Source organism: Nycticebus coucang, chromosome 4, assembly GCF_027406575.1.
Source record: "Nycticebus coucang isolate mNycCou1 chromosome 4, mNycCou1.pri, whole genome shotgun sequence".
Classification (NCBI taxonomy): Eukaryota; Metazoa; Chordata; class Mammalia; order Primates; family Lorisidae; genus Nycticebus; species Nycticebus coucang.
In genome coordinates, this window is record NC_069783.1 from 146,540,595 (window position 1) to 146,566,887 (window position 26,293).

A 26,293-nucleotide genomic window follows, 5' to 3' on the forward strand; every position below is an offset into this window, starting at 1 on the left:
TCATCATCATCACTCATTAGCGCCATCATCAGGCAGTGTGGCTTATAGGCTGGGGCTTCCTGCCTCCACTGGGCCAGGATGAGGAGAATCTGGGGAAGGCCCAGCTTTCTTAGCCTCCCCAAGGAGGCCCCACACATAGAACCTCTTGAGCTGAGAAGCACAAACAAGGCCCCAAACAGGCTGGGAATCCCAGGCCTCCCCTCCTTAGACTCTGGCCCCCCACCCAGCCTTCCAGGAGCCCCACTCATGGGCTCAGGCTCCCCCAGGGCACTAAGAAGAAAAGGGGGCCCCTCTCCCACAGCTGCTGCATTGCCAGCCTCCCTGAGGCCCGAGGGAGGTCTGGAGCTGCTCTGAAAGGCAACTGGGCGCCAGGGGGTTCATTCAGCTGTTTTCGGGTGGCTCCAATGAGTTCATTTTACCACGGCAGAATATTAAACAGCTCCTGGGGAAACAGATGCCGGGCTTTGGTTTCAGAGCCAGGGAGGAAGGGGAGGCTGCAGGCCAGTGAGGGGAGAATTCAAGTTCGGCTTCAGGCAGCTCTAAACCTTCCCAGGCTCAGCTGGGCCTGAGGTGTCACACGGTGACCAGCGACAGCACACATCTTTTAGAGCCCAGCATGGCACTTCACAGACGTCTTGCTTCCACTCAGTTCTCAACACCCCCCACCCAGGAGGGAGGAACCTACCACACCCATTTTGTACACCAGGAAATTGAGGGATAAGCATCAATGTGACGCGCTCAAGGTTACACAGCAAGAGAGGGCCTGGCATGCAAATGCAGACCTCCGAACATCATTTTGCTCCTTTTATTTCAGGACTATCTCTCATCAACCCCAAAGTGCCCCATGGGGGAAAGAGGGAGATGCAAGGCAAACAGATCCTTGGACAGGCCTGCAGCTGTCACATGCTTTGTCTCCCGGGAACACAGATATCCCTCCACTCTGCAGAGAAACAATCCCACTTTCTATCACTCTAATAATAATCCCTGATGTCTGAACAGCTTTCTCGGAGGCTGCAAAACACGTCTGGGCGTATCGCTTCCTCTAAGCTTCACCGCAGCTTCCCCATTCCAGATAGGGAAACAGAGGCCTGGCCAGCAGGGTGGATCCCAGGCTGCCACCCAGTTAAGGGCAAAGCCTTGAAGCAAACCTTTCTTCCCCTTGCCCTACAGACCTGAGGCCAAGATTCGTGCCCACCACCAACCTAGGAAATGGGTATTTCCTCCCTACCACCCCACCACCAGGAGCACAGTGAGGTGGGGTGCCTTGCCCAGAGCCACACAGCCCCAAGTCAGAGGCCCACCCCCTGGGCTGGGCTGGGCTGGGCTGGGAAAGAGCCTCCTGGTTCCAGCTCCCACTGGGAACCCCCACACTCACACTCTTGGCTACCCACGGAGGCACTGATCACAGCACAGGGCTTCTTCCCTTGGGGACTTCACTGGTGCCTGCCATGTTCTCCTCCACTATTATGAATAAATAATAATAAAAGCAGCTAACAGGTGCTAAAGCTTACCGGGTAGGAGTCATGGATGGTAAGGCTTCCTGTGTACAAACAGGTTTAGTGCCCACAAAACCCCGTGGGGCTGACACTGCCATTGTCCCTGAGGCTCAGAGATAACAACCCTCACGACAATTCCATAGGATCACAGGTGCCAGACACATCTCTGCCAGGTACTGACCTGAGGCACTGGTAGACCAGCTCCCCATGTCACCCTGAAAACCCCCGCCACATCCAGTGTGCCTTCTGTTGAGCCTTGCTTAACAGACTGTGCATCTCACATCACCCTTGGTGACTCCGTGGGTAAAGGAGACTCTATGGTTAGGAGGCATGAGCTTTATGGTCTTTTTCCTGCTTCCACAGACTGGCAAGGTCCCCATTCCCCAGGGAGCACCTCGGCCCAGGGGGCAGAAAGAATAGGGGGGTAGATGGGGTTTTCCCACCTGCTGGCCACACTCACCAGCAGGTCCTTCCCTTCTCTGCACCCCACCTTCCTCATCTGCAAAATGACTGCACTGCAGTAGCTGCTTCACAGGGCCAGGAGGATGCCGTGGGGGACACACAGAGGCCTCTAGACTGGCCTCCTGCCCTTTTAATGGCTACAGAGTGACATTATAGAACCTAAATGCCCCACATGTGAGGCAGGCTTCTCCTCTTAGCAGATACCCAGAGTAGTGGGTGGGGGAAATCTTTGGTTGTAGGAATTGAGGATTCAGAACTGGTAACATTGGTCCCAATTCCACACCTACTTGTTACCAGCCAGGAGACTGAGCATATTATCATACTTCCCGGGTCTCGGTTTCCCCATCTGCAAACTGGGATGCCTCTTGGGATGCCGGCAGCGTTAAAGCAGTGAGCACAGCCTGGCCCACCCCACACAACTACATCTGGACAGACGGCATCTCTGCCCTAGTCCTAACATACCGTAGTGCAGTAGTGCGCTGCTAAGCAGTGCTGCTAGGACCAAAAATTCCACTTGATATTTGTCTAAGTGACACCACTATGACACCCCCCCCAGGTCTACCAGAGAAGTGACTTTGATATTCATCTAAGTGACACCACTGTGACCCCCTCCCTCCCCAGGTCTACCAGAGAAGTGACTTTTAGCTTAAAATCTTATAAATGGAGTCCAGGTGACAATGCACCTCCCCCTCCACTCCAGTGCCCAGAGTCCCTGAACCCACAGGCAGGGGCTGGGTTCCAAAGGGTTAAGCTCAGCTCTGATCTGTCCAGAATGGCACAGACAGCAGCTGAAGCTGCTCCCCTGCTCCCCGCTGCCTGAAGCCTGACCTCTGACATTTCCACTCCCAGCCGCACTTGCATTTAAAAAAGGGAAGGAAAAAAAATTAACCATCCACACAGACAAACAGGTTGGGTAGGAGGGAGTGGGGAGCTACAAGGAAGAAGTGGGGGCTGCAGACTTCCTTTAGCAGAGTTCAGTTCACCCAAAAAAAAAAATTTTTTTTTTCAAGACCTAGAAGGGAGGCAGCAGTGGGAAGGAGAGAATTCTAAGGTGGCAGACAAGTTCTCCGGGCACCACGAAATTTTCTGATTAATTAACCCTGAAAGGGGCCTCTCTCCCAGCCTCTTCCTGGGGGGAGGCTCTGGCTGGAACTTTGCAGACTAGGGCAGCCTCTCTGGGGGGACTCACTTAGAGGTCCCCAGGGAGCCCAATCCCGTCTGGAGGACCTGCTGTAGTTCAAGCCAAGGATGATAAGGAATTTATCAAATGAGATTTACACAGGGAAACCCTAATTAAGAGGTTAGTTTCCAGTTTAATTGCCTTCAAACCTAGGCAGGCAGGCCCAGGCAGATGGATTTTCAGTCTGACCTCATTAAAAAATAATAATAATCAAATAGAATATCCAAAGTCTACCAACAGGGCTAAGAAGTATTTGGGGGCAGGGGTGCTGGTCTGACCCAGGAGGTGCCGGTCACCTTAGGTTTGCCATCCCTCCCCCACCCTCTCTCTCTCTTTCCTCTTTGGAAATTGGGCTCCCCACTCCTTGAGGGCTTTTTTCTGCCCCCAGCCCCTTCTCCCCTTGAAGTTGGTACGCTGGAGTATAAATTGGAAGCATGCGTGCCCCCCCACACCCGAGGCGGATGCCACATACCAGACAAAACGGCTGCAGGCCTGGTCATCTGGGGTTAAGAATGGTTTTTGTTTTTGGCAGGGAATGTGGAAGAGCCCAAAGTAACTGGCCAGGACGATTGTTCCAGGAATGAAAGGGAGAGCAAAATAAAGGAGGAGGGGAAGGCGGCAGGGGAGACGGGAGCAGAGCAAACACCTGGGGAACCACAGCCCGAGATATTTCTCTGTGCAACAACTTTTTGCACCGGCCTTTAAAACACAAGAGGGGGGATGGATAGAATCCACTCTCTGCAGATAAAATTTTGCTCCCTACAACCCTCTACACTGTCCCCTAACATTAAATCATAAATGAGTGCTTGGGGCAGAAAATCAGAAAACCTTTCTTCCAAAAGCAAAATGGAGAAGAAACCACCAGCCAAACGGGCTTGTTCGCCATTGCCGAGGATTTGGGGAGAAACAAACACAGAGTAGAAAAGTGCTACAGGGCATGTCTCCTCCGTCCCTAGTCAGTCACCAGGCGGCCGGGGAACAGCTAGCGGGGCTGTCTAGGCGCCAGGCATGGCTTTTAAGGTTACACACGGCTTCTCTCATAACTGCCCGTGAAGCACACATCACGTGTATCTAACCGAGTAGAAGGTGTGATTAATATCCCTTTAAATAGTCTTAGCATGGTTGCAGGCATTTTTAGAAAGGTTTCCTAAAACTAGCAAGGGGCTGATTTTCCAAACCTGCACAACCAGGAAATCTAAGAAGTAGGTACAGGGAGCTAAGGTATTGAAAACTAAGGAATCCAGAAAATCCACAATTTTTGTCTCAGGTTCATTTTCTCACTGACTCGCATTCTAAAACATCTAGCTGTCTAGGGAATTTCTGTCAACCGAAGCGGTCACTATCTCCACCTTGCACAACACCAGAGACCACCCTCTCAAACTCAGCAGGCAAATCTGTCGCTGCCCACTAGGGAACGAGCCATCCCGAAGGGGACACGTACTCCTCCACTCCACACAGCCTGTCACTCCCTGCATAGGTTCCCGGTTCCTCCTAACCTGTCCAGGGGAGAGAAAGGCATCTGTATTTATGCCAAGGCTTAACGACATCTTTGATGTGCCAGACGCTGGGCTGAGTGTTTTTCATTACATCCCTCAATCCTCACCACAACCCCATTTAACCCAAAAGGCAGATGATGAAACTGAGGCCCAGGTCAGTGAAAGGGAAGGCCTGGCTCTCTGCCCCGTCTTCCTCCCCAAAGTCTGGGACATAAAATCCAACTCCAGTGGCCAGTATTCGGGTGACTAATGGAGGAAACTCAGGCGTCCTCTTGTGGTCCAGCAGTCCCTGACCTCTGTGACAAGCCTCACTCAGGTGGGATGGTGACTGTGTCCCAGGCCACAGTAGCTGAGGCAAGCACAACCCAGGCCGGAGAGGCTGACAAGGACCAATGTTGGGGATGGAGGTAGAGAGAGGAGGTGTGTAGGACTGGGACGTGGAGGGCCTCCCTCCTTCCCTCCTCATCCCTGCAGAGGAAGGGCCTGCCCCATCCCAGCCCCTCTGGAGGGAACCCCCATACCCCTCCTAAGTTTCAGGGGCCAAAGGCAGCAGGGTGTCAGGATGGCCATGCTCAATGCTGCCTCTGGATGGGGCACTCATGTCCCATGCCTGAATACCAGGACAGGATGCACTCCTGTAACAAAGTCCCCATGCTCCCTGACACACAGAAGGTACTGGAAACACAGGCAGACATCCTGAGCTCCCCATGATCTTCGGAGACACTAGAATTGAGCCACTGGACAGAGATATGGGCTGAGAGTCAGCAAGGTGGACTTGTCCCAGTCACACCAAGTCACCTCTGGGTTCCCAGGCCTGGGGTTCTGACTGCTGCCCTTTCTCTTGTGGGAAGCAAATGGCAAAGACTCGAAAAGCTAATGACATGAGTTGGCAACTGACGGAGCCAACAAGACCCAGAGTTGGTTTTTATCTTAAGCCTCTGTTAATGGGAAATACTGCTTCCCGTTTCAGTGTCCTTAATGGTTCTGAGCAGAGCGTCAGGAAGGCTCAGGCATGAATCCACCCTGTGCCCCTCCCAGCCACATGACCTTGCGCAGCTCACGTTACCTGTCTGAGCCTCAGTTTTCTCATCTGTAAAATGGGGTGTGGCACGATGGGCGCTCAGTATCTGCAGACTGCTATGACTCCTTTGCCACTCAGAAAGTTGGGGAGGAGTGCAATAGAAAAGCTTCCAGAAAGCAAATGCCAGGCCTGGGTCACCCAGGGGCCCAGCCTTCCATGCCTCCTTGTGCTGGCCCCACTGGGCCTGTGCTTTCCTGTCAGGGTGACCTCTGCCAGGCCTGGAGAACAATGCCTGGAGAAAAAAGGAAGCAGAGTCTCCCTGGACCAGGACATAAATCCTGGCCTGCCCAGCTCAGAGAAAGGACAAACATCTCCCATCCTCCCCCAACTCCCCCCACAACCTATACCGGGATAAATCCTTGCCTCGAGGCCCAAGCGCCCCTTCCTGGGGGTGGGGGTGGCCTAACCTGCTCTAACCTATGACCTGGGTGCTCCAGACTATCAGGGGACAGTTTCTGCCTCTTAGGCAGGGGCCGGGACATAAGGAAAGGGAAACAGACATTTTCTCAGATACCTTGGGCTCAGATGAAGCATTGTGAATTGCATACCTACTGTGTGCTATCAGATCCCATTCCTCTGTGCTCCACACCTTCCCTCTCCTGCCCCACCCCCACCCCATCACACTTAGAATAAAATCCAAACTGTTTATCTGACCATGACTGCAAACCCTGAGCTATCAGGCCCCTGCCTGCCTGAACTGTCTCTCCCCTTCTTCCACTGCCTCCTTGTTCCTGGAACAGACCCACTCAGTCCTGCCTCAGGGATCCCACACTTCCTGTGCCCCCACCAACACCCTTCCTGCAGAGCTTGACATAGCAGGCTCCAGGCTGAGGGAACCCAGAGTTAAATATTTTGCAATCTGCTGACGCTGACTGTTGACATCATTCTGGTAGTGTGAAATTCACTGGGCTATGGTGGAAGTATTTACACCATGGGAATTGGCAAGTGCAACACATCAGAGCTTTTTATTTCCTCCCCCAAAGAGCTGGATGTTTAAGAGTCATCAGAACACCCCTGACTGGCTCCTTCTCATCATCCAGGTGGTCCCTCTTCACTGTAACCATCTCACAGAGACCTTCCTGGTGGCCCACTCCAGAAATCCTCATCCACATCCCCTTTCTTTTTTCTTTCTTTCTTCTTTTTTTTTTTTGAGACAGAGTTTTGTTCTATAACTCCAGGTAGAATATAGTGCCATCATAACTCACTGCAACCTCAAACTCCTGGGCTCAAGTGATCCTCTTGCCTCAGCCTCCTGAGTAGCTAGGACTAGCCTGCCACCACACCCGGCTAATTTTTCTATTTTTAGTAGAAGTCTTGCTTGGGCTGGTCTTGAACTCCTGAGCTCAGGTAATCCTCCCACCTTGGCCTCCCAGTGTGCTGACATCCCCTTCTAATTCTCTGCATTTTTCTTATTTGTTGTTTGTCTGTCGCTCTGTCCTAGCACCTAGGACAGTGTCACCATGTGGGAAGTTTTCATGTTTATTGAATAAATAAATACACCAACAGTTTTGAATCCAGACTTTGCAACCATGTTGTGGCCTTATTTTGAACCTAACCTTGATCACTCATTGTCGTTTGGGGTTTTGCAACCTTGGTGCTATTGACAATCTGGGCTGTATAACTCTTCACTGGGAAAAAAGAGTCACGAAGATTGTCCTGTGCACTGAAGAACATTGAGCAGTGTCCCTCACCTCTACCCATCAGAGGCCAGCAGCATTGTCCCTCCTGCAGTCATGACAACCAAGACATCTCTAGACAACGTCAAATATCCCTTGGGGAACAGCATCACCCCTGGGTGAGGACCACTGCCACTGCCCTGTGAGAAGTGTGTCACTCTCCCCAAGGACACTCTGGGGACACTAAGGCTTGGAGAGGAGCTGTAACTTGGCCAAGGGTCCCCTATGGAAATAGAGAATGGCTCTCTCCAGCTGACTGCAGCTCAGGCTCTCGCCAACCTACCTGGTTGTGTATCACCCATGGTAACCCTCTGAGAGGGTCACAGGTATTACACCTGTCTTATAGGTGAAGAAGCTGAAGCTCAGAGAAGTGAGTCTCCTGCCCAAAGTCACACAGCATGCAAGTGACAGAGCTGGGATTCAGATTCAGCTTACCTGACTCCTAAACTCCCCCCCGCCCACTCACTCTCACCTGGGGAAGGAACGTTCAACATCTCTTTCTCTTCTCTCTCCCTCCCTCTCCCCCTGCCCCAGCTCTCTCTCTCTCTCCCTTCAACTGAAGCCTGCCAGGTTCCCAAGGCCTCACCTGGGGTGCCAGACACAGGAGTTTAATTTCTCTATCGCCAGCTCCCAGACTGTCTATGGCTGACTCGGGGCTCCGGGCAAAGTGCTCTGGGTCAGGGGCCGGCTCATCTCATTAATTCCTTCAATAAGAAGGCTGACCATTACTCATGCATATCAGGGAACCATTCCATAGGAGCACAGGGAGAGGTATCAGGAGGAAAAAACACCTCAGTGCTACCATCCTGGCATGGTCAGTGCTAGGAACCTGTGCCTGACCATGCCAGGCTGTGACCAGCCCACTGACATCTGCACAGAACCTAACTGCCCCAAACAAGGAGAAGGTCTGCATGCAACCCCCAGCCTCCATGGCCACACTGATCAGATAGTGTGACCTGAATTGTTTCAGGGATGGCAGGTTTCAGCCTGGCTTCATCCTGTGACATTTACGGAGCAAGTCCTGGGTGCCAGACCCAGGGCTAAGAGCCTCAAGTGCAGTGTGGTGTGTCTCTCCTGCAGCCCATAGCACTGGCTAGCCTCACTGTCCTGTGTCCTCATCCCTAAGATGGCATAAACAACACCAGCAATGTCATCATGTGCTTTGTAGATTCATATGAACCCTATGGCATACAGTAGGTGGTCAATAAAAGCCGGTGCTGGTCTAGCACTTCCTCTGTGTCAGGCAGGCTTCTGAATATCAAGTCATCTATACGTTAACTCATTGAATCTTCCTATTGTTATCTTATTTCACTGATGAACAAATGAAGGCACAGAGAGCTTAAGTAACCTGCCCAAGGTCACACAGCTAGGAAGTGGAATAACTGGGATTTGAATCCAGGTGGTCCAGCTTCAGAGCCTGTGCTCTCAACCACATTATTACAGTGCTAACTAAAATCATCCTATTTAGTATTCATAATATTTCTATGAGATGAGCACTATTGTTTTCTTCTTCAATTTTATCAATGAAAAAAAAAAAACAAGCTGGGAGCAGTGAAGTGGTTTGTCTAGGGTCACGCAGCTCACAAGAGTCAAAGGGCCTGAAACCCAGACCACTCATCTGGCTGCTATGCCTTCCCCCAAGGTCAAGAATCATGTCCTTTAGCCAGGCATGATAGCACCTAAAGTCTCTACCTACTCAGGACGCTGAGCCCAGGAGTTTGAGGTTACATTGCGCTATGATGACACCAATACACTCTGGCCTAGGCAACAGAGCAGGACCCTGTGTTTCAGAAAAAAAAAGAAGAAGAAGAATTTCCTCCATAATATCTACCTTGGAACAAGTGCTGCTGTCATCAGGGGGTGTATGTCAGGGTGCTTTCTAAAAGGTTCGGAAACTTCTAGTTCAAAAAGACCCAGCTCTGGTCTGTGCCAGGCTTAGCCAGGCAAAATCAGATCATAGCTCCCAGGTAAGAGGCTGAAAGACAGGAAAGGAAGGTCAAGGGTCAACTGTAATCCAGTATTCAGTGTATGCCTGTGCTGTGTGACCTTGGCCAAGTTGCTTGCCCTCTCTGGGCCTTAGTTCCCTCAGCTGGAAACTGTTTTAGGGAAGGTGCCTAAAAATGAGAGGTCTTTCTCATCCTAGAATTTTACCTAAACTTTCATCTTAGTACTGTATTTATAGTGAAAACTGCAAGCATGTGTTTTAGGATATTCATTTACTGCAACATTACAGTGTCCACCGCCACCAAGTGTGGGCACCTAAGCTACCAAGACAAGTCCACCAAATATCTCCACATACACATACCCAGGGAGGGAAAACTGGGTCAGCAGACACTGGCCCATGGCAGCCAGCACAACAAGTTCTCAAAGACTTTCCACGACGATGCTGCCACCAGCTTCTGCTGGTCTGCATGAAGTCAGCCTTCTAAGAAGTTCTGAATTTCCACTCCTCCCAAAATAGACACATAGGCCCCAGCAGAGAACTGGCCCACAGAACTGCCCCTTGGTGGTTACTCGGGGGCTGAAAGCAGCTTCTTTCTCGGCTCTCAGGTGAAAGGGAGCAGGACAGGAGCATGTGGGCCTCTCCTGCAGAAGCCAGGAAGAGAAGGATCATGGGAACTCCCTGAGACAAGCGAAGTGAGCCTCCCTCGCAGGGCAGGCCAGGGCCAAGCACAATCAGCTCAAATTTCAGGACCAGTTTGTCTGTTTGTTGAAACCACTAAATACCCCCAAACTTACCCCTGATGAAGAAAGACATAACCCAAATGTGGGCAAACTCAGTCCCTTTCCCTATTTTCAGCCTTAACGTGGACAGTCCAGAGACGAGATTGCTATTACTGTCCACTGCACAATCTAACTTCAAAAATCTTGGCCACAGAGTATGGAGAGAAGGGGTCTGCTGGAAATTGGGATGCCAGTTTTTGCAGGCTTAAAAACAGATCAATTTTATTCTGAAGTTTAAAATGAAACATGCTTCTGTTTGGGAAAAGAATTTCATTAGGGGGAAAATATAATATAAAAATACCCATTTAGAAAGAATGTGCTATTAATTCTTAGCACTCTATGCAGAAGGGAAAATTGCATTTTTATCTAAATGGTTTTTCTGCATAAGCCATTTACAATATTCTTTGCCTCTCTGTAATAGGCCCTGCTGCCATTAGTACTGGGACAACCAAGCTTAGAGCTAAAGTCGCCCTCAAACACATTTAATATACAACCTTTGAAAATCTATTCCAACAGGGACTTCAGCAAACAGGCCGGCATTCCTTTTTTAAGGAAGAAATAAATATCGCTAGGGCAGCGAGAGAGAGATTGGGAGGGGTGTACTGATGACGGAGAAAGGGACAAGATGGTTTAAGTTAAAAACAAATGCTCTGGGTCCCTTTAGCCAGCTGTAAAATTGCAACTGTTTTGGGGGTTGCACAATTGCAACCGCTTCACTGCGTGCACGTCTATAGATGTGTGCTATCTCCACACACACACACACACACGAGTGCGCACATTTCCATCCAACAAGCAAAGAAGGAAAGGATGAAATTCGGGCTATGAAAACAAACTATTTTTAAACGCTAAAGCAAGCACACAAGATAGTAATACTGCCATTTTCCCATTAAACCAAGTTTCTCTCCATTTGAAAAACGAGAATAATCTAAACAATACTTCCAAACAAACTTCACAAAGTCTGAGTGTCGTAGTCCCCACTGTTCCTAACAATGGAAAAAAACCCTCCGTAGAGAAGCAAAATCACAGGCAGGGATGAGGCGAGGCTGCCTGGCCACGTCCGGCCACATCGCACCAAACGTGTCCTCCCCCGTAACATCTTACGCCTGGATGCCAAGTCGTTTCAAACTTCAAAATGCAGTACTTTTTCTTTTTATCCAAAAAGTTTTTTTAGAAAAGAAGTCTTCCAGCTCTTTCTCTCTTCCATTCCCAAAATAGCTACTTACTTATTACCAAATGTTGGGGAGCTAAATTAGTTCATTAAGGAAATGCAGGGGCTGTGATGGGCACCGAGCGTGGGGGCTCCTGCGACTTCACCGCCAGCAGCCAGAGCTCCTCTGGCTGCTCTCTTCCGGCAGTGCTTGGCCCATAAATTCTCCCTTTAAAACCAGGAGGCCAGCAATGTCATAATTATAGCTGATACAGGTAACAGGTGTGCCCTCCGGCCCCTCCCAGCCCCAGCATGGTCACCTAGACAAGCCTCTGGAAGATTTAGTGGTCTGGCCCGGGGTGTTGTAATTACCACAAACGACTCTGATTTTAAGGGTTAAAGACCCTTTCCAAATTTAAGGCCAGACACCAATGTCCATTAGACTTTAACGGACCCACATAAAAAAAGAAATTGTATCCTCTTCTCTCCAAATGCCTGTCGCCTCGGTGCCTCCAGTTCATGTCAGGCTGGCTCAGAGCCGAAAATACTCCGTCTACCCCTCACTCTTCCAAGGCAAGGCCTCAGTGGAGACCGATGTGCAAGGAATGAAGCAAATGGATAGTGGGGATGCTCAGGACACCATTTGCTCCAAAAGTGTTAGGGTCTATCTAAACCTGCTTTGGGGGGTTTTGTTTTGTTTTGTGAAATTTTTAAACCATCATCTGGAAGCAAGGAAATGAGAGAGCTGTGGGGAGCCCAGAAAGGAAGAGGGAAAGGCACCCAGCAAAGCTGAGCTGAAGTCCTTGCACCATCAAAATGACGACACGCATTCATCCTTAGAGACTCAGTGTTGGGAAATGCCAGAGCTGCAGGCTGCGTTGTGTTTCCCCTTTTCCCAGCTTTCAAGACTTAGGCATACTTTTTCTTCCTTCTTTGGAAATCAAACTATGCATTTCTTAAAAGTTACACACACAGGCACACACACACACACCTATGCACACTACCACTCCACTTGTGAAGGCAGCAGAATGGAAGGCGTTTCGAAGAGGTGTAAGATTCCTAACCCCCCACACACACAAGTCCAGAGACTGCAGGTCCACCAAGGTGCTTGGCTCTCAATCAAGAATTAATGCTGGGATACTCTGCAGGGTCTGAGAACTGAGGCACCCGAAGAAAAGCTGTGTTCTCTGCCTGTCTCCAAGACTCCTGGAGGCTGGGTTTGCTGAACGAGTGAGCTTTTTATCCCTCCTCCCAGACAAGTGATGGTGGAAGGCACCATGCCTTCTCGTCTTGTCCCAAGTTGGTGGTGGAAACCTAGACTCGGGGGCTGGGGAGGCATTACTCCGTGCTGGGCGAGGGGCCCTGTTAATGCCCACAGATACACGCACACGCAATTCTAATCCCAGCAAAATGCTTCACATGCACTGAGCACAAAATAAATGCTTATTAACTAAACTGACCCAAAATAGTGAAATACACAAGTAAATTAATCTTGCCTCTCCCAGAGGCCTAACAGGATTACAAATTCGGCAAAAATTGACCACACTGAGATCAATAGGCATCTACTTCAAACTGAATGGAGCCAAAACTTTGTATGAGTTTCTTCTAGGGAAAAAAATTATTTTTTCATTTCTCCTTGAGATTTCTTAGGCCTGCGTGTGTGCGTGCTTGGAGGCGTGCACACAGGCCGAAACTGGCAAAAGGCATCCAAAGCTTTATGCCCAGACAATTTAGAAATAGTCACGGCATAAGGATCATGAAATTGCTCTTGTTTTTAAAAGCCAAATTTTGGCCATAGCCTCCCTTCTCTCAAATACTAAACAGCCACCAAAAGTTACATTGCAGAGGATAAAAATGACCAATGCGTTTTTAGCCAATTAGGCCTCTCTATAAAGGCAATAGGGGCTTCTGAAGGCTGGACAACCTGAGGCCCCCTGAATGGGAGGAAAGAGGAGACTAATTTCTCCAACTCCTTTCCACGTTTGGTTTATCGTGAGTCAGGGAAATCTCCCTCCTGCTGAATTTGTCACTTACTTTAGTTCCCTTTTTGCCTACCATTCAGAAAAAGGAAAAAAATATACATTGTGTGGGAGGGCATCTCAGGGCACACTTGTGTTTCAAGGCAGTGGGACCTGCCTGCAGTGAATATGAAAGGTAGATTATGCCGGAAGGGGCTTGGTGCTAGGAGGGAAGACCCTGTGGCCACTTGCAGGGTCACCAGAATAAAGGTCACTCACTTTTCTCATCCTTACGCCCATCATCCCTCTTTTATGAAGAGGCCTGAGCCTCAACCCCTCCACAGGAGTTGGCCATAGGCACATTAATACTGGTATTCAACCTACCCAGGGCCTGTCTGAGTCTTTATCCCACCAATAGCCTGCCTCGGCTATTACCTAAACAGAAATGAGCCGTAATTGCTAATAGACCCACAATGTGACATCCCGTCCAGGGCTGGGTTCCCATGTCTACATCCCTTGTACATCTGCAGTGATAGGGTAGCCCCAGGTTCAGTAAGGAAAGCTCACCAAACACTCTCTGTCCTTTGCGATGGCCAACACTGGCCCCTAAGCAATTTACGCACCCTCAGACCTGCCCAGGAACTGTTGTTACAAATGACTTCCATATTTATAAATTGTTTTCCACTCCTGAACCCCAAGAATTGGCATATAACATTTCAGTTCATATGAACATATTTCTCCTGGCTCCATCCATCCCTCAACCACAGCCCCCAACCCCAAGAAAATTAACTGTACCCCAATTTCCAACTACTTTTCCTAACTGGGAGTGTTTCTTTCTTTCTCTTTCTCTCTCTCTCCCTCTCTGCCATCTAGTTCATTGGAAAATGGGGTAGATTGTCCACATCAGGACCTGGGCCCTAAATCTTTCAAGAGCTTTTTCAAACAGTCCACGAGGACAGGGGAGAACCAATTAACTTCTCAGGGAATTCTCCACCAACCGTCGCTTTCTCTGGAAGTCTGAGCTTTGGTGATTTCAAAGCAGGCTAAGTTTTTGGCTGACAATCCTATACCCCTTCCTGGTCAGAAGATGGTTCCTCGGAAGTATTTTATTTAACCTGATGATCATTGCCAATCATTTGACAATGCTTATATTCCAAGATCCAAGAGCATCTGAAAACACTGCTTCATAGTAACTGAAAAGGGTCGTATCTTTTTTTGACACCTCACCCTGTCCTGAATGACCAGAAGAACAGGAGGCATTGTGTGTGTGTGCATGTGAATGCACGTGTGTGTGTAGATGCACAGAGGGGTTCACGCATCAACTGTCGTCTCACAGGAGCTCCCAGTTACAGCCAGGCACACTGGGGCCCCCTTGACTTCAGGCCAGGGGGATCTCCCAGCCACACCACGCAAGGCCAATGGCATCAGAAAGTCCTGGAAACCACATCACTCCAGGGAAAGGTGCGTCTGGAGCTTTGAAATCAAATGAAAGCTTCCTGCCCAAAACTCTTTCAAATTCTTATCAGCAACAAGAAGGAACAACTAATTTTAATGCTGCACAATCGGATGAGTCTATAAGTCCTTACAAGACAGGCTGCCGGAGGAAGAACCAGGAGGAACAAAACTGTAGGGGTGTCATGGCACCAAAGTTTCTCCACGTTTCCTCCAAAGGCATAACAATGACCTATTTCTGAGTAACGGCGGAGATCGTTTTTTGAGACATGCAGGAGATAAAACAAGACCCGTTTCTCTTCCCAGTTATCTTCGAAGCACCCAACTTGCCAAACATCTTTGACAGCAATGGGTCTCAAATATGCCTTCACCAAAGGGTCCCCCCGTTTCTCTAAAACCAGTATTCCAACACATCGCCCTTTACCCAAACCAAATACTAGCACAAGGAAGTCAGACTCAACCCAGAAAACCAGAGAACAACGAAAGAATCAGAATCCTAGTTCTACACATTTTGGGGAAGTTCAAGATTTTCCACAGAGAAATCGAAGATGAGAGGTTAAGGCAGAGACTTAACTCACATTGCTGATCCTACAAGCTCTAAGGGAAGTGGAGCAACTTGAGTTTACCAGACCCTGAGCCTTAAAGATCAGAATATAAAAACTTGCTTTCTCTTGGGATATTTATTGGTTTATGCTTTTTCCCCCTCCCTTTTTGGACATGTCCATTCCATGTAAGATGTTCCTTCTGGGACTATCAGAGACAGCCAGCATGTTACCACGAACGTGCTAAGAACTCCAAACTATTCAATTCAATTGCCTTATGTTTAAAGGGCATTTGGGTCCCTAAAATGATGTGTAAATTGTCAAAGGATATACACACACTTGCTATAAAGTTCTCTTTGATCCAGCTTCACAAGGAAGCAGTGGTTATGAAAACCTACCAGCTTTCTCAGCCAATAGGGAGAGTAAGAATTTGGGACACCATGGCTACAATGAACCCCCACCCCACTCTGTATGTATCAAGGGTACTATTCTAATGTGGCTATATCAGACCAAAACTGCAAGATTATCAGGAGGCTGAAACAGACCCTTGGATCTCAAGATTCGGGGAAACCTGTGGCAATTTCTCCCCTTGGAGCCCCTTCCCTCTGGGCAAATATTGTGTTGGGAGCAGACACTCCATTTGCTTCCCAAACCTCAGAGGCTGCTGATTAAAATGCAGGCCGGCAAACAAAGCAGGTCTCAGCATCTATAATAATTACACCCTGAGAAAATAATGTCTTTCAAACGTCCCTGCCCACTCGAGCAAATGGAAACTTAACTCTGCTTTTTGATCCTGGTCACAAAATAAGTTTGGAGGTTTTGTCCCCTGGAAGTGCACACCCAACAGGGTATCTTCTCAGCCATACTCTACAAAGCAGCTGAATGCTTGGGTGCGACTGCGTGTTGAATGCCTACCCTCGTCGTGTCCTCGGAAGACGGCAGGAAAGGATCAGGGCCACCTTTGTGCTGGGAGAGGGCATCAAGTGAAAAGTGCCTGAGCCCCAGAACCATCTTGTCCTTCAGGTCCTGTTTCAACCATTCCCGGGGACCCTGGGTGGCACTGAGCTGGGGACTCCGGCTGAGCTGTTGTGCCTCAGGACACAGAGGGATCCTGCAGGCAGGGCCGTGACTAATTTGAAAGCCCCGCACAGTCTCCACCACATCGTTGGTACCAAAAGATTACAATAAAGGAGAGGAATTTCCATAAATGAGAAGCAGCACTGGCTTCCCACCACTGGTGGGGGTGGGGTGGGGGGCATGGGGAGGTGGGGGAGGCGCTGATTCAAAGATTCCTTTCCTGGCAGGAAACTGGTGTTAGCTGAACTCAGCCAGAGAAACACCTCCACGCAGGCTCACGCACAAAACCCAGCAAGGGGCGCCGTGTGTCTGCTACTGAAATACACTCCAGATCAAAGAGGCTGAGATTTCATAATTAGGATCTTCAATATCCTCCCTCTATTTTTAGGACTGGAGCTCATTCAGTCCTTTGCAGAATCAGAACCTGTCAGCTAAAGCCATAGAGACTGCAGGGTTAGCTCCATTTCCTCACTCGCCTTCGGAAAGCAGATTAGGAATGAACTGGAGGAGGGAGTCCAGAGTTGATGGAAATACCCTTGGCCATGCATATGTATATGTGTGTGTTCCAGGATGGGGTGAGGGGGAGAGAGGGGGGCTCCTTCACACGCTGAATTGGAAGGGGGGGGCCTTGCTCTCCTCCCCCTGAAACACAGCCCCAGACCCCTCCATTTGGCGTGTGTGCGCACGCGAGAGAGAGTCGAGGAAACTTGAAAAATTTCCTCCAAATGTCTCTCTTCTCAATCACGCATTCATGTATATATCAACAACTCCGCCATGAGCGATCAAACCCCACACTCAAATCTGTCCACCCAAGACGCACCTAAATATAGACGCGGTCCTAAAACAAACACATGGCCAGCGAGTTGAAATCCTGACGTGAGTCAAAACGATGAGGCTGGGCTATTCTGGCCCCTACAGACCAAAGATTTGGGTAGAACAAGTAAGCATCGGTGGGAAAAGGATAGAAGGTGAACTCACTGGCTTCAGAGGACCCTCAATAAACGGAGGACCCTGCTGGCAGGAGAGGGTTTGATGTTCTTATGTTGTGATGCACTTGGGAGGCCTGCTTGCTCTCACACACTCCCCAGACACTGATCCTATTATATAAAGCTACAGCCTTTTAATCTCTAAAAATAACCAAACAGAGGTAAATACAGTATTCCTTACCAAGAGTATTTATCGCCTAAATGCTCTCGGCAAAGTTGATCACTCCCTGGGCAGAGAAACGGATCCAACGTCATTGTCACTCAAGTGGGGAGAAGCAAGTCACAAGTGATTCCACTAAATTTTCCAGCACAGAATGAGTTTAGAAGATACTGTGAAAGCCCAACAATACACTCAAGTTGGTCCTTCCACGGTGGGAAGAATTTCCTCCTCTCATTTCACCTGGTCCTCCCAGACTGTTTATTAAAGATGTATATTTTGTATCAGCAGAAGGTATCAAGTAACTTCTTGGCGAGAAGTTAAAACCTATTAAGATTCTTTGTGGAAATTTAAATACCTCTGTCAGGCAAACAAAATCATATCAGGAATCATAGAATTTCATTGCTAGAAAGAGAAATTAGATTAACCAACCCTCGCTCCTTTCTTAGAAACCTCAATAAAATAGAAGTACATTTCAACAGTCTCTTATTTCCGGTCTAAAGGGGCCTGGCAAGAAATCTAAATGAATTTATATTAAAGAAAGCTATACCCGAGGAAAGTCCTTCAATCTATAAAAACTGTATATATTTATACATATGAATATCTAAGTACACATTGCCTATTAGAAGGCAATAGCTATTTAAAATCCAAACAGCCAGAAAAGTCCAGTGGCAGAGACCATGACAAGTTCAACACCGCTAAGCTTGAGCCCCTTAAAACATCCTTGTCCTTTATTAATATTTAGTAGAAATGTATAATTGCAGATGTGTGCTAGGTTGGGGTTTTATGTCGGGAGGCGGGCAAAGAAGACAGGTTTATTACAGCCATGAAATATTAAACAAGCCCCAAAGAACAGTAGTTGTATGTCCTAGACTAGCCAGGGAGCAGGCAAGCCCTGAACGTCAGCTGCACAAAGGGGGCCCTATCTGTTTACATTACCCCTGATTAACACCTGCAAAGTTTTGGGTTACATCTTCCGGAGGCGCAAAAGTCACATGAAGGCATGCAACCCTTGCTGAGTGATTTCCAGGGAAACAGGACTGCAAAACTCCTTGCCTTCCCCCAAACAAGTCTGAGTGAGCTTTAAAAATTCTCTCCACGCTGTGGGGAGGAGGGGAAAGGACTGGAGAAAAGGTGCTTTGCTAGGAGGCTGGGACCTACCAGGGCTGCCCCTCCCCACATCTGCCCCACGTCTAAAGAAATTCAATGTTCAAATCCTGCCTACCTAGTATTTCTCAGTGCTGCTTGCTCTGTTCTGCCTGGAACACAGAGAAGCATGAAATTCCAAAAATTTCTTCCACATCATTGTAAAAATATCATACTTCCAAAAAGGGCAGGATTGAGCACAGAGCATGTACCAAGACCGCTCCCATTTCCATGTGTGTGAAAGGGTGTTTCTAGACCGTCCCTGTTTTCAACATAGAGAGCCACCAAGGGAAAGGAAGTTTGGCAGGGATAAACTTACTACAGAATACAGTTAATTCAACTTCTGAAAGTCATCAAAGGCAGGGAAGGGAAAACGTGCTTTTTCCAACTTAGTATTTATTATCTCTACTCTATCACTAGTTCTCCTTCTCTCTCAGTTTTGAAATTCTTCCACAACTGCACACCTATTATGAAGATAGGTGGATGCATTTGGAAACTATTTTCAATTTATGTAATCTTCACTGATTTAAGAGATGACTAAATAGGCCCAAACTTAGCCTGTTTTTCCCCCTTTTCCATAACGTCACCCTTTCCCCATCCCAAGGTGGTACAAACAGAGCCTCATGATCAGATGTAGGATTTCATTATATAAAAGTTATCTGGTGAGTTGACTAAAAAGTCAAGGGAAGCATAATTTGGAGAGATTACCTTTCCTAGTTAAAAAAAAAAAAAAATCATAGTCACATGTGATTCTAGCCTAGACTTTGTGAGAACTGCAACTTGCCAGTCAAGTTCCCTCCCCTCCCAAGGACATCTAAAGCCCATAAGATAATCTGGGCACGTCTCGAAGGCCGCACGCCTTGCGCAGTTCTGAAGACTTATTCGTTCCCTCCAATCCGAGCACAGATCATTTTGTTAAATACAGACTCGTATTTTGTCATTGGAGCGAAGAATTTCAGAAACGGTGTTAATATTTAATCACATTAGTACTGGCGTGTTTTACAGTGTGACAAAATAAAATATCGTTACAAAAATGGGTTTTTCCTGAAAGGGGGGAGGTATGTGGGAAAAAATGCTTGTCAGGGCTGGAACCTAGAGGAGATATATTCAAGGCCATTGGTCACCACTACTGGTGGTGGTGACTAAGAGGATCGTGGGCATGGTTTTTAAAGAAAGGTAGAAGGTTTTGCTTTAATTTTATTTTTTCCCCGACTCTATTGCAAAAGTGGCATACTTCACTCTGATTTTCAGCCGGGGGACTTGGGGGCCTCTAGAAAGCTCTGTGTGCCTATTTATACAACATGTGCAGATGGAACTGCAGGGTGTTATCATAATGAAAAGTTTAATCATCCTTATTTACTACCAGTAAGGGAGCAGGAATCGGATGCAGATACCTTATAAAGCCTTAACTAGCAATCCCAGGGCTGCAGAATCTTTGAGTGGCCTCAATTCAATGCTTTATCTAGGAAACTGTCCTTCCCACCTCACAGAGTAGAAAACAAAGGAGGTCAAGTGGGTGTCCCTGCCTATGCTTATAAGGCAGCCAGTCCCACTGGTCCCTGAAGGAAGTCCTGGTCCTCCCCAGTGCAGAGGAGAGCCTCATTTACCTTATAGGAGAAATCAACCTAAAAGTGACTAGCATCTGTTTCCAAAAAATATTTTCGCTCCTCTGACTGTGATAATAAAACAAACACAACATTTCTTTACTGACATTTCTTCATTCACAGCCTGCATCTTCCCCCAATCAAAGGAATGACTTGGAAGGGGTTGGAGACAGACACTTAAAAAAAAAAAAAAAAATCTCATTAAAACAGCCCTATACCCTCTGACTGGGCTACCAACACTCTTTAAAAGACTCAAAGGCCAAGAGCTACTGATTTTTCTTTATTAATTCTCTAAATCAGGTTTGTTTGGTTGCATTTTTTTTTAACTTTCCTCACCCCATTTTGGCCAATATGTTCTTAATTACTGTGTGGGGAGGAGGGACAAGGGGGAGGGGAGGCCAAGCCAGGCCAGGTAGAAGTGACAGGGCTGAGATTTGTGCTAACCAGCTATCGATCTGGCCAGATCTAGATGTTGTGTACAAGAAAATAAAAGGGGGCGGAGGGTGTTAGCAACCAAGATGCTGTGTCCAACTCCATTTTTAAAAGGGGGAAAAAAAGGGAGAAGAAGCTGAGGGTCCCAAACTAACCAATTTATGGCCTTGCCTAGGAGAAGCCTGCAGAATGCTGATGCTGGCCACAGGGTCTGCTGTGCATGCTAAACACCCAGCTTCAAATGAGAGAGAGTGTCAGGGGCGTCCCGGGCTGAGCAGTAACCGTGGAACAAAGAGAAAAGCAGAGAAGCCGCATTCATGAATTAGAAAACCCAAGCAGGGGAAAAAGTACCCTAGGGATGGGGACCTTGAAAACCCCAAGTTCTGAACCACCCAACTCCCACCTTACACCCTTTCCTTCTCCTCCTGCACCTCCCGCCCCCATCCCATTCTAAAACCTAGCCACACCTTCAATCCAGGGTCAAGAGAAGGTAGGATGTGGAGAGGGCGAGGAAAATGAAGGCAAAGGAGCAAAGGACTCTAAGAGAGGGCAAGAATCAGCAGGCAGATATTTTAAAAGACAGGGTTAAATTCTCAGCCACTGGGAATATTCTGCCCCGTGAAACCAAGAGAATTCAACTAGGGCTTAAAAGAAAAAGATAAGAAGAAAAAAGAAAAATGATGTTACCTGATTTTAAGAAGCCATTAACTATGCACAGTATATATTTTTAAGGTAAAAAAGCTGCATTAAAATAAAATGATATCTACTGCAGCCTGGTTATCTTTAGGTTAAAAAGAAGTATTATTACTTTAACTGGAATGAAGTGGGTTTACTAACCCCACCCCTCCCACCTTCATGGCCTCCAGGCCTAGTTAAGAATAGAATGCAAAAGGGAGCTGGGACCGGACATCTGTCACCAAAGCCAAGGGAGATATTGACAAACCGTGGGTCCTTTGTGTCTTAAGAATATATATCCATATCCCCATACACAAATGATGTCCTGATGGAGTGGTCTGGTCTCTGTCAGGCAGACTCCACCCCCCACCCACCCCCACCGCCAAATGTCACAGGGAAGCTCACTGAAAAGGTTCCCTGCCTCCTACAACCCCCACAGGTCTCCAGTTCGTCAATGAAACTTTAATAGTTAAAAAGAGACAAAACAGCTATTCATTAGGAACAAATGTCAAATTAGGCATTGCCTCCAAGTGATGCTGCTGGCACTTAAGGCTGGTAACTTTTTTTTCGGGAGAACTGGCTTCTAAGAGAACTCATGCTATAGGCTGGCTAACTGGGAGAAGGAGGGACAGCATTAACACAACTTCTCAGATGTCCTGCCCGGAGAAGGGGATGAAACTCCTAGAAAGTGGAATCGTGGAACCGCAGGAATGGGCGAGGCGTCTTAAAGGGGCCTAGCAACGTGCTACGCATGGGGCGACTCCACTGCAACTGGGGGTGGGGCCAGGTAACTCTACAGTGATTCCCCAAGAGCTGAGGAGTCAATCCTTGCCTTTCTGTGGCACTAAAATCCGCCTGGCAGCAGCTGGGGGTGGAAGTCTGTCCTGCAGCCCTTGGTGTAGCAGAAGAGGGGCACCCAGCTCTGAGTTGAGGGTTAGGAAGACCTGTGCCCTCCAAACCCCCAGAGGCCTGAATCGGGGATGGTTCGGGTCTTGGGGAAGTGGAAGGGAACAAATGCGCATATACCTTCTTTGCTGTTGGGGTTCTGGGGCTTGGCCTTCTCCCAAGGCGCCAGGGTCTTGTCGTCGTCTGCGCCGTCCACTAGGGCCTTGTCAGAGGGCATGTACCAGGCAGCGCTGTGCTCCGCCATTAGCGAGTCCAGGTCGATGGTGCTCATGGCACTCTTGACCGCCTCGGAGCAGCAGCTGCCCAGCTCGCTGTCGCCGTTCTGTCCGCCAGAGGCCCCGACGGCACAGTCACCCTTCTTGCCACCCTTGAGCCCCAGAGGCTGGTCTTCTGAGATGCTGAACTGCTGCCTCTGCAGCTGGATCTGCGCCTGCAGGATCTCCAGGGGATGGATCTCGTCGGGGGGCGGTGCGCCGCTGCTGCTTGTAGGGGTCCGGACCTGCTCCAGGCCCGGCGTGCCGGGATGGCCCGGGGCCCCGCCGCCGCCGTAGCTGTCAGGGGTGGAGGTAGAGGTAGACAGGATACCCAGGCCGAGCGCGGGTTGGGGCGCCTTCGGTCCGTGCTCCCCGGGGCCTACCCCACGGGGAGGGAGTTTGGGCGAGCCGGTCACCAGAGGGCTCCTGCTCGCTTTGGCCAGGGCTGGGGGGTTGTCAGAACTGGAGGACACCTCGTCCTCGTTGGCGTAGCTCGTGCTCACCTCATCTGACGCGAACTCGCCCACGTGTGGCGAACTGCCGGCCGATTTGGCCCCGCTGTCCAGGGACGCCATGAGGTCCGGCTGGTCCCCCAAGAGCAACTCAGCCCCCTTCCCCCACGATGGTGACGTGAGCGCCTTTTCGTGGGGTGTCGTTGCCCCGCGAGTCTCGGCCGCAGAGCTTCCCCCGACGGCGGCGCCTGATGCTTGCTGCTGCCCTGGGCTCACCCCAGGTGCACCCCCGCTGTCCGGAGCTGCGGAGTACTTGTCAAAGAAGGTCCCGGGGCTCACGTGACCACTGTCCCTTTTTCTGCGACCCCGTCCCCGCCCACCACCCCCGGGAACTGGCTTGCCATCATTCCCCGACGTTGATTCCAGGTTGTAGTTGGGGGAGAGACTGGTGCCGTCCCCCTGGGCCGGCGTGTTGGGCGGCCCCGGGGCTTTGGAGCTGCTGCTACTACTAGTCCCAGACGGGCCTCCTGGTCCTGGGGCCCCAGGAGCAGTCCCTCCCGGGAAGTAATCCGAGCCCGGGTTACCGGCCACGGCTGCGCCGTCGGTCTCGTTCTGGCTCAGTTTCCTCTTGCCCTCGGGGGGGTTCTTCTTGTTGAAGGTCACGTTGAGGTTGGGGGCCCCTAGACTGGCAATCATGTTCTGGCAAGCGGTGGAGAGTGCAGCCAGGCAGCTCTGGCCGAACAGGTTGTCCTTGGAGCTGGGCTTGTTGAAGGAGCCCAGAGATAGCGCGCCCAGCTTACTGGCCGAGGTGCGCTGGCTGGGCTGGAAATCAGGCTGTGGCGGGTAGGCGCCACCTCCACCCCCGCCGCCGCCTGAGCTGCCACCACCCCCGCCGGTGCTTGGGGGTGAGTTCACGCCTGGACCGCCATGCGGCGTGGCCTGCCGGCTTGTTGCACCAAACGGAAAGCCGGGCTGACCCCCCAGCGCCGGCGCAGCGAAGTCTGGCGGAGGTGGCCGGCGCTCTGAAGGAGCGCTGGGCAGCCCTACCCCAGCCCCAGGCGACTGCAGCTGGCCCAGGCCAGCCAGGCTGCTTCCGAACTGCAGACCCGGCGAGGGCAGCGCGGGCACGTGGCCCTCCCCGGGCATTCTCAGAGGCTCCTGCAGAGGGCCCCGGTACAGCACCCCAGAGCCGCTAGGCGGTGGGGGAGGCGCCAGGCTGGGGTCGTGCGGGCCACAGTCAGCTGGCAGGCCCGAGCCACCCATCCTACGGGGCAGTAGGTCTCCGGGAGGTGGGTGCGCACCTGGGAACCACGGGCTCTCCTGCGTCAAGTGCGGCGTCTGCTGCTCGAAGGTGCCCAGGCGCCCCGCGACCGCGCTGCCGCCTTCGCGCTCAAAGTTTGGCTGAGCTAAGCCGCCTACCGGGCCTCCATGCACCAGGCCGCCCTGGCCCATGTCCCCGGGGTGGCCTAGCTGGGCTAGGTTAGGCTGGCGCAGCCGCTGCTGCTGATTCCGCGACGCCATCTGTTTAATCATGAGGGCCGCGTTTTGGCGTTGCTGCTGCTGCTGCTGCTGCTGCTGCTGTTGCTGCTGCTGCTGTTGCAGGGACTGGTGGTCCGGGACCGGGTGCTGCAGGGGCGGCCCAGAGGGGAAGCTGTCGGGCACCGGCGGCGTGAACTCGCCGGGTAGGCCCGGGTAGGCAGACGGTGAGAGGTGGTTGTCCAGAGCGCCGTTGTGCACGCTGCCGTTCCACGAAGCGCAGCGGTCCACTCCCGCGCTGCCAGGGAAGTCGAAGCGCGGCCTCTTGGCCACATTCATGTAGGGGGGCGCGTCGAAATGCTGCAGCCGCTGGTTGGGCGCCTGCTGCGGAGGAGGATGCTGCACGTTGAAAACCGGCTCGGAGTAAGGGTGCATGCTCCGGTTCTCCAGCCTGTGGATGGGATATTCGAATTGAGCGTGCTGGCTGGGCAGCATGGGGCCTCCGTCCTGCAGGCCGCCGCTGGGCGTGCCCGCCTCGCCCTGCTGGGGCCGCGGGAGCGCGGGCGGGCAGGAATTCTGTCGGACTAGAAGCCCAGGTGGCGGCGGCTGCTGCTGCTGTTGTGATTGTTGCGGGGGCTGCTGCTGAGGGGGTGGTGGGGCCTGCTGGGGAGGTTGCATTAACGGGTGCCTGGAGCCCACTCCCGGGTCCAGACCCACGGGCATCTTGCGGGTCCCGCCGAACCGCTCAAAGAACACACCATGCTGCTGCGGCTGCGGCTGTTGCTGCTGCTGCTGCTGCTGCTGTTGCGGTTGCTGCTGCTGCGGTTGCTGGGCGTGCATTTTGGACAAGCCCACCATGCCTGCGGCTCTGGGCATGGCCGAGGCACCCGGGAAAGCGCCCCCAGGAACCTGGCGACCCGCCGCATAATGAGGCAACTGCCCTTCCGAGTCAGAAGGCGAAAACATGTCAAAATGTCCCGAGGGCGCCTCGCCCGGGTAATTGTATTCCAGCGAGTCGACGGCTCCTTGGTTTGTCACCCTCCGGGGCTCCAGACTGTGGGAATCGGAGCCACTGGAGGACGGCAGGCCGTGGAAGGAGGCGGCTCTGTTAGGGCTCTGGTCCAGCGGCAGACACGGGGCCGGCACGGCGTGGCCCGACGCTCCCGAACTGTGGAAGTCCGGGAGGTTTCCCGGTCGCTGCGGGCCGAAGCTCTCTGGACCCTGGCTCTCGGCCATGTGCTCATAACCCTCGGCGAAGGGCGGCTGGCTGCCCAGGCCGCTGGCTGCGCCGCCATAGCCTAGCAGGCGACCCCCATGCAGGCACGAGGCCCCCGGGTCCGGCCCACCAAAGTTGCCTCCAAAGTGGGGGTGATGCTGGTGGGAGTGGTGGCTTCCCGGGTGGCCGTGGTGAGGCTGCTGGCCGCCGAAGAAGCTGTGCACAGGCTGTGCCTGCAGCCCCCCTGCGTGCAGCTCCGAGTGGCCGCGCGCGTGGAAGCCGTATGGCTCCATGTTCATGCCCAAGATCGGGGGCTCGCCCAGCGCACTCATAGTAGGGTCCACGGGACCAGGTGGCCCCCCTGTGTGGAAAGCCGGGGCCTTAAAATGGGTGTTCATGCTCAGTCCGGTCTCGTTAAAGTTCCTTTCGCCCTGGCCAGCGTTCCGGCTGTTGATGTGGGGCTCGAATTGGTCCAGCCCAAACATACTTGGCGGGGGGTAGGGTAGATCAATAGGGCATGACAGCTTGCTCTCCGCGGCGCGCCTCCGGCCAGCTACTCGTTCCAGCCCAGGATTGGGCGCTCCGGGACGCTCAGCACCGCAGGGGCGCAGCGTGCACCGCCACCCCGCCTGGCTTGGGAAGGCTAGGGGCTATCAGCTCCTCTCCTGAAGCGCTGGCTCTGCCTGGAGGCGGGCCTC

General features: G+C 51.1%; 1 protein-coding gene across 1 annotated transcript in view; it reads right to left on the minus strand.

The window, feature by feature from the left end:
- The window catches only part of MN1 (MN1 proto-oncogene, transcriptional regulator), a 47,641-nt gene extending 21,550 nt beyond the window's left edge, over nt 1-26,091 (minus strand). The window contains exon 1 of the mRNA XM_053589508.1: nt 22,318-26,091. Within this exon, the coding sequence (XP_053445483.1) occupies nt 22,318-26,080 (3,763 nt within the window). The 5' untranslated portion in view covers nt 26,081-26,091. The remainder of the gene's footprint in view (nt 1-22,317) is intronic.
- Between the last annotated feature and the right edge of the window lie 202 nt (nt 26,092-26,293).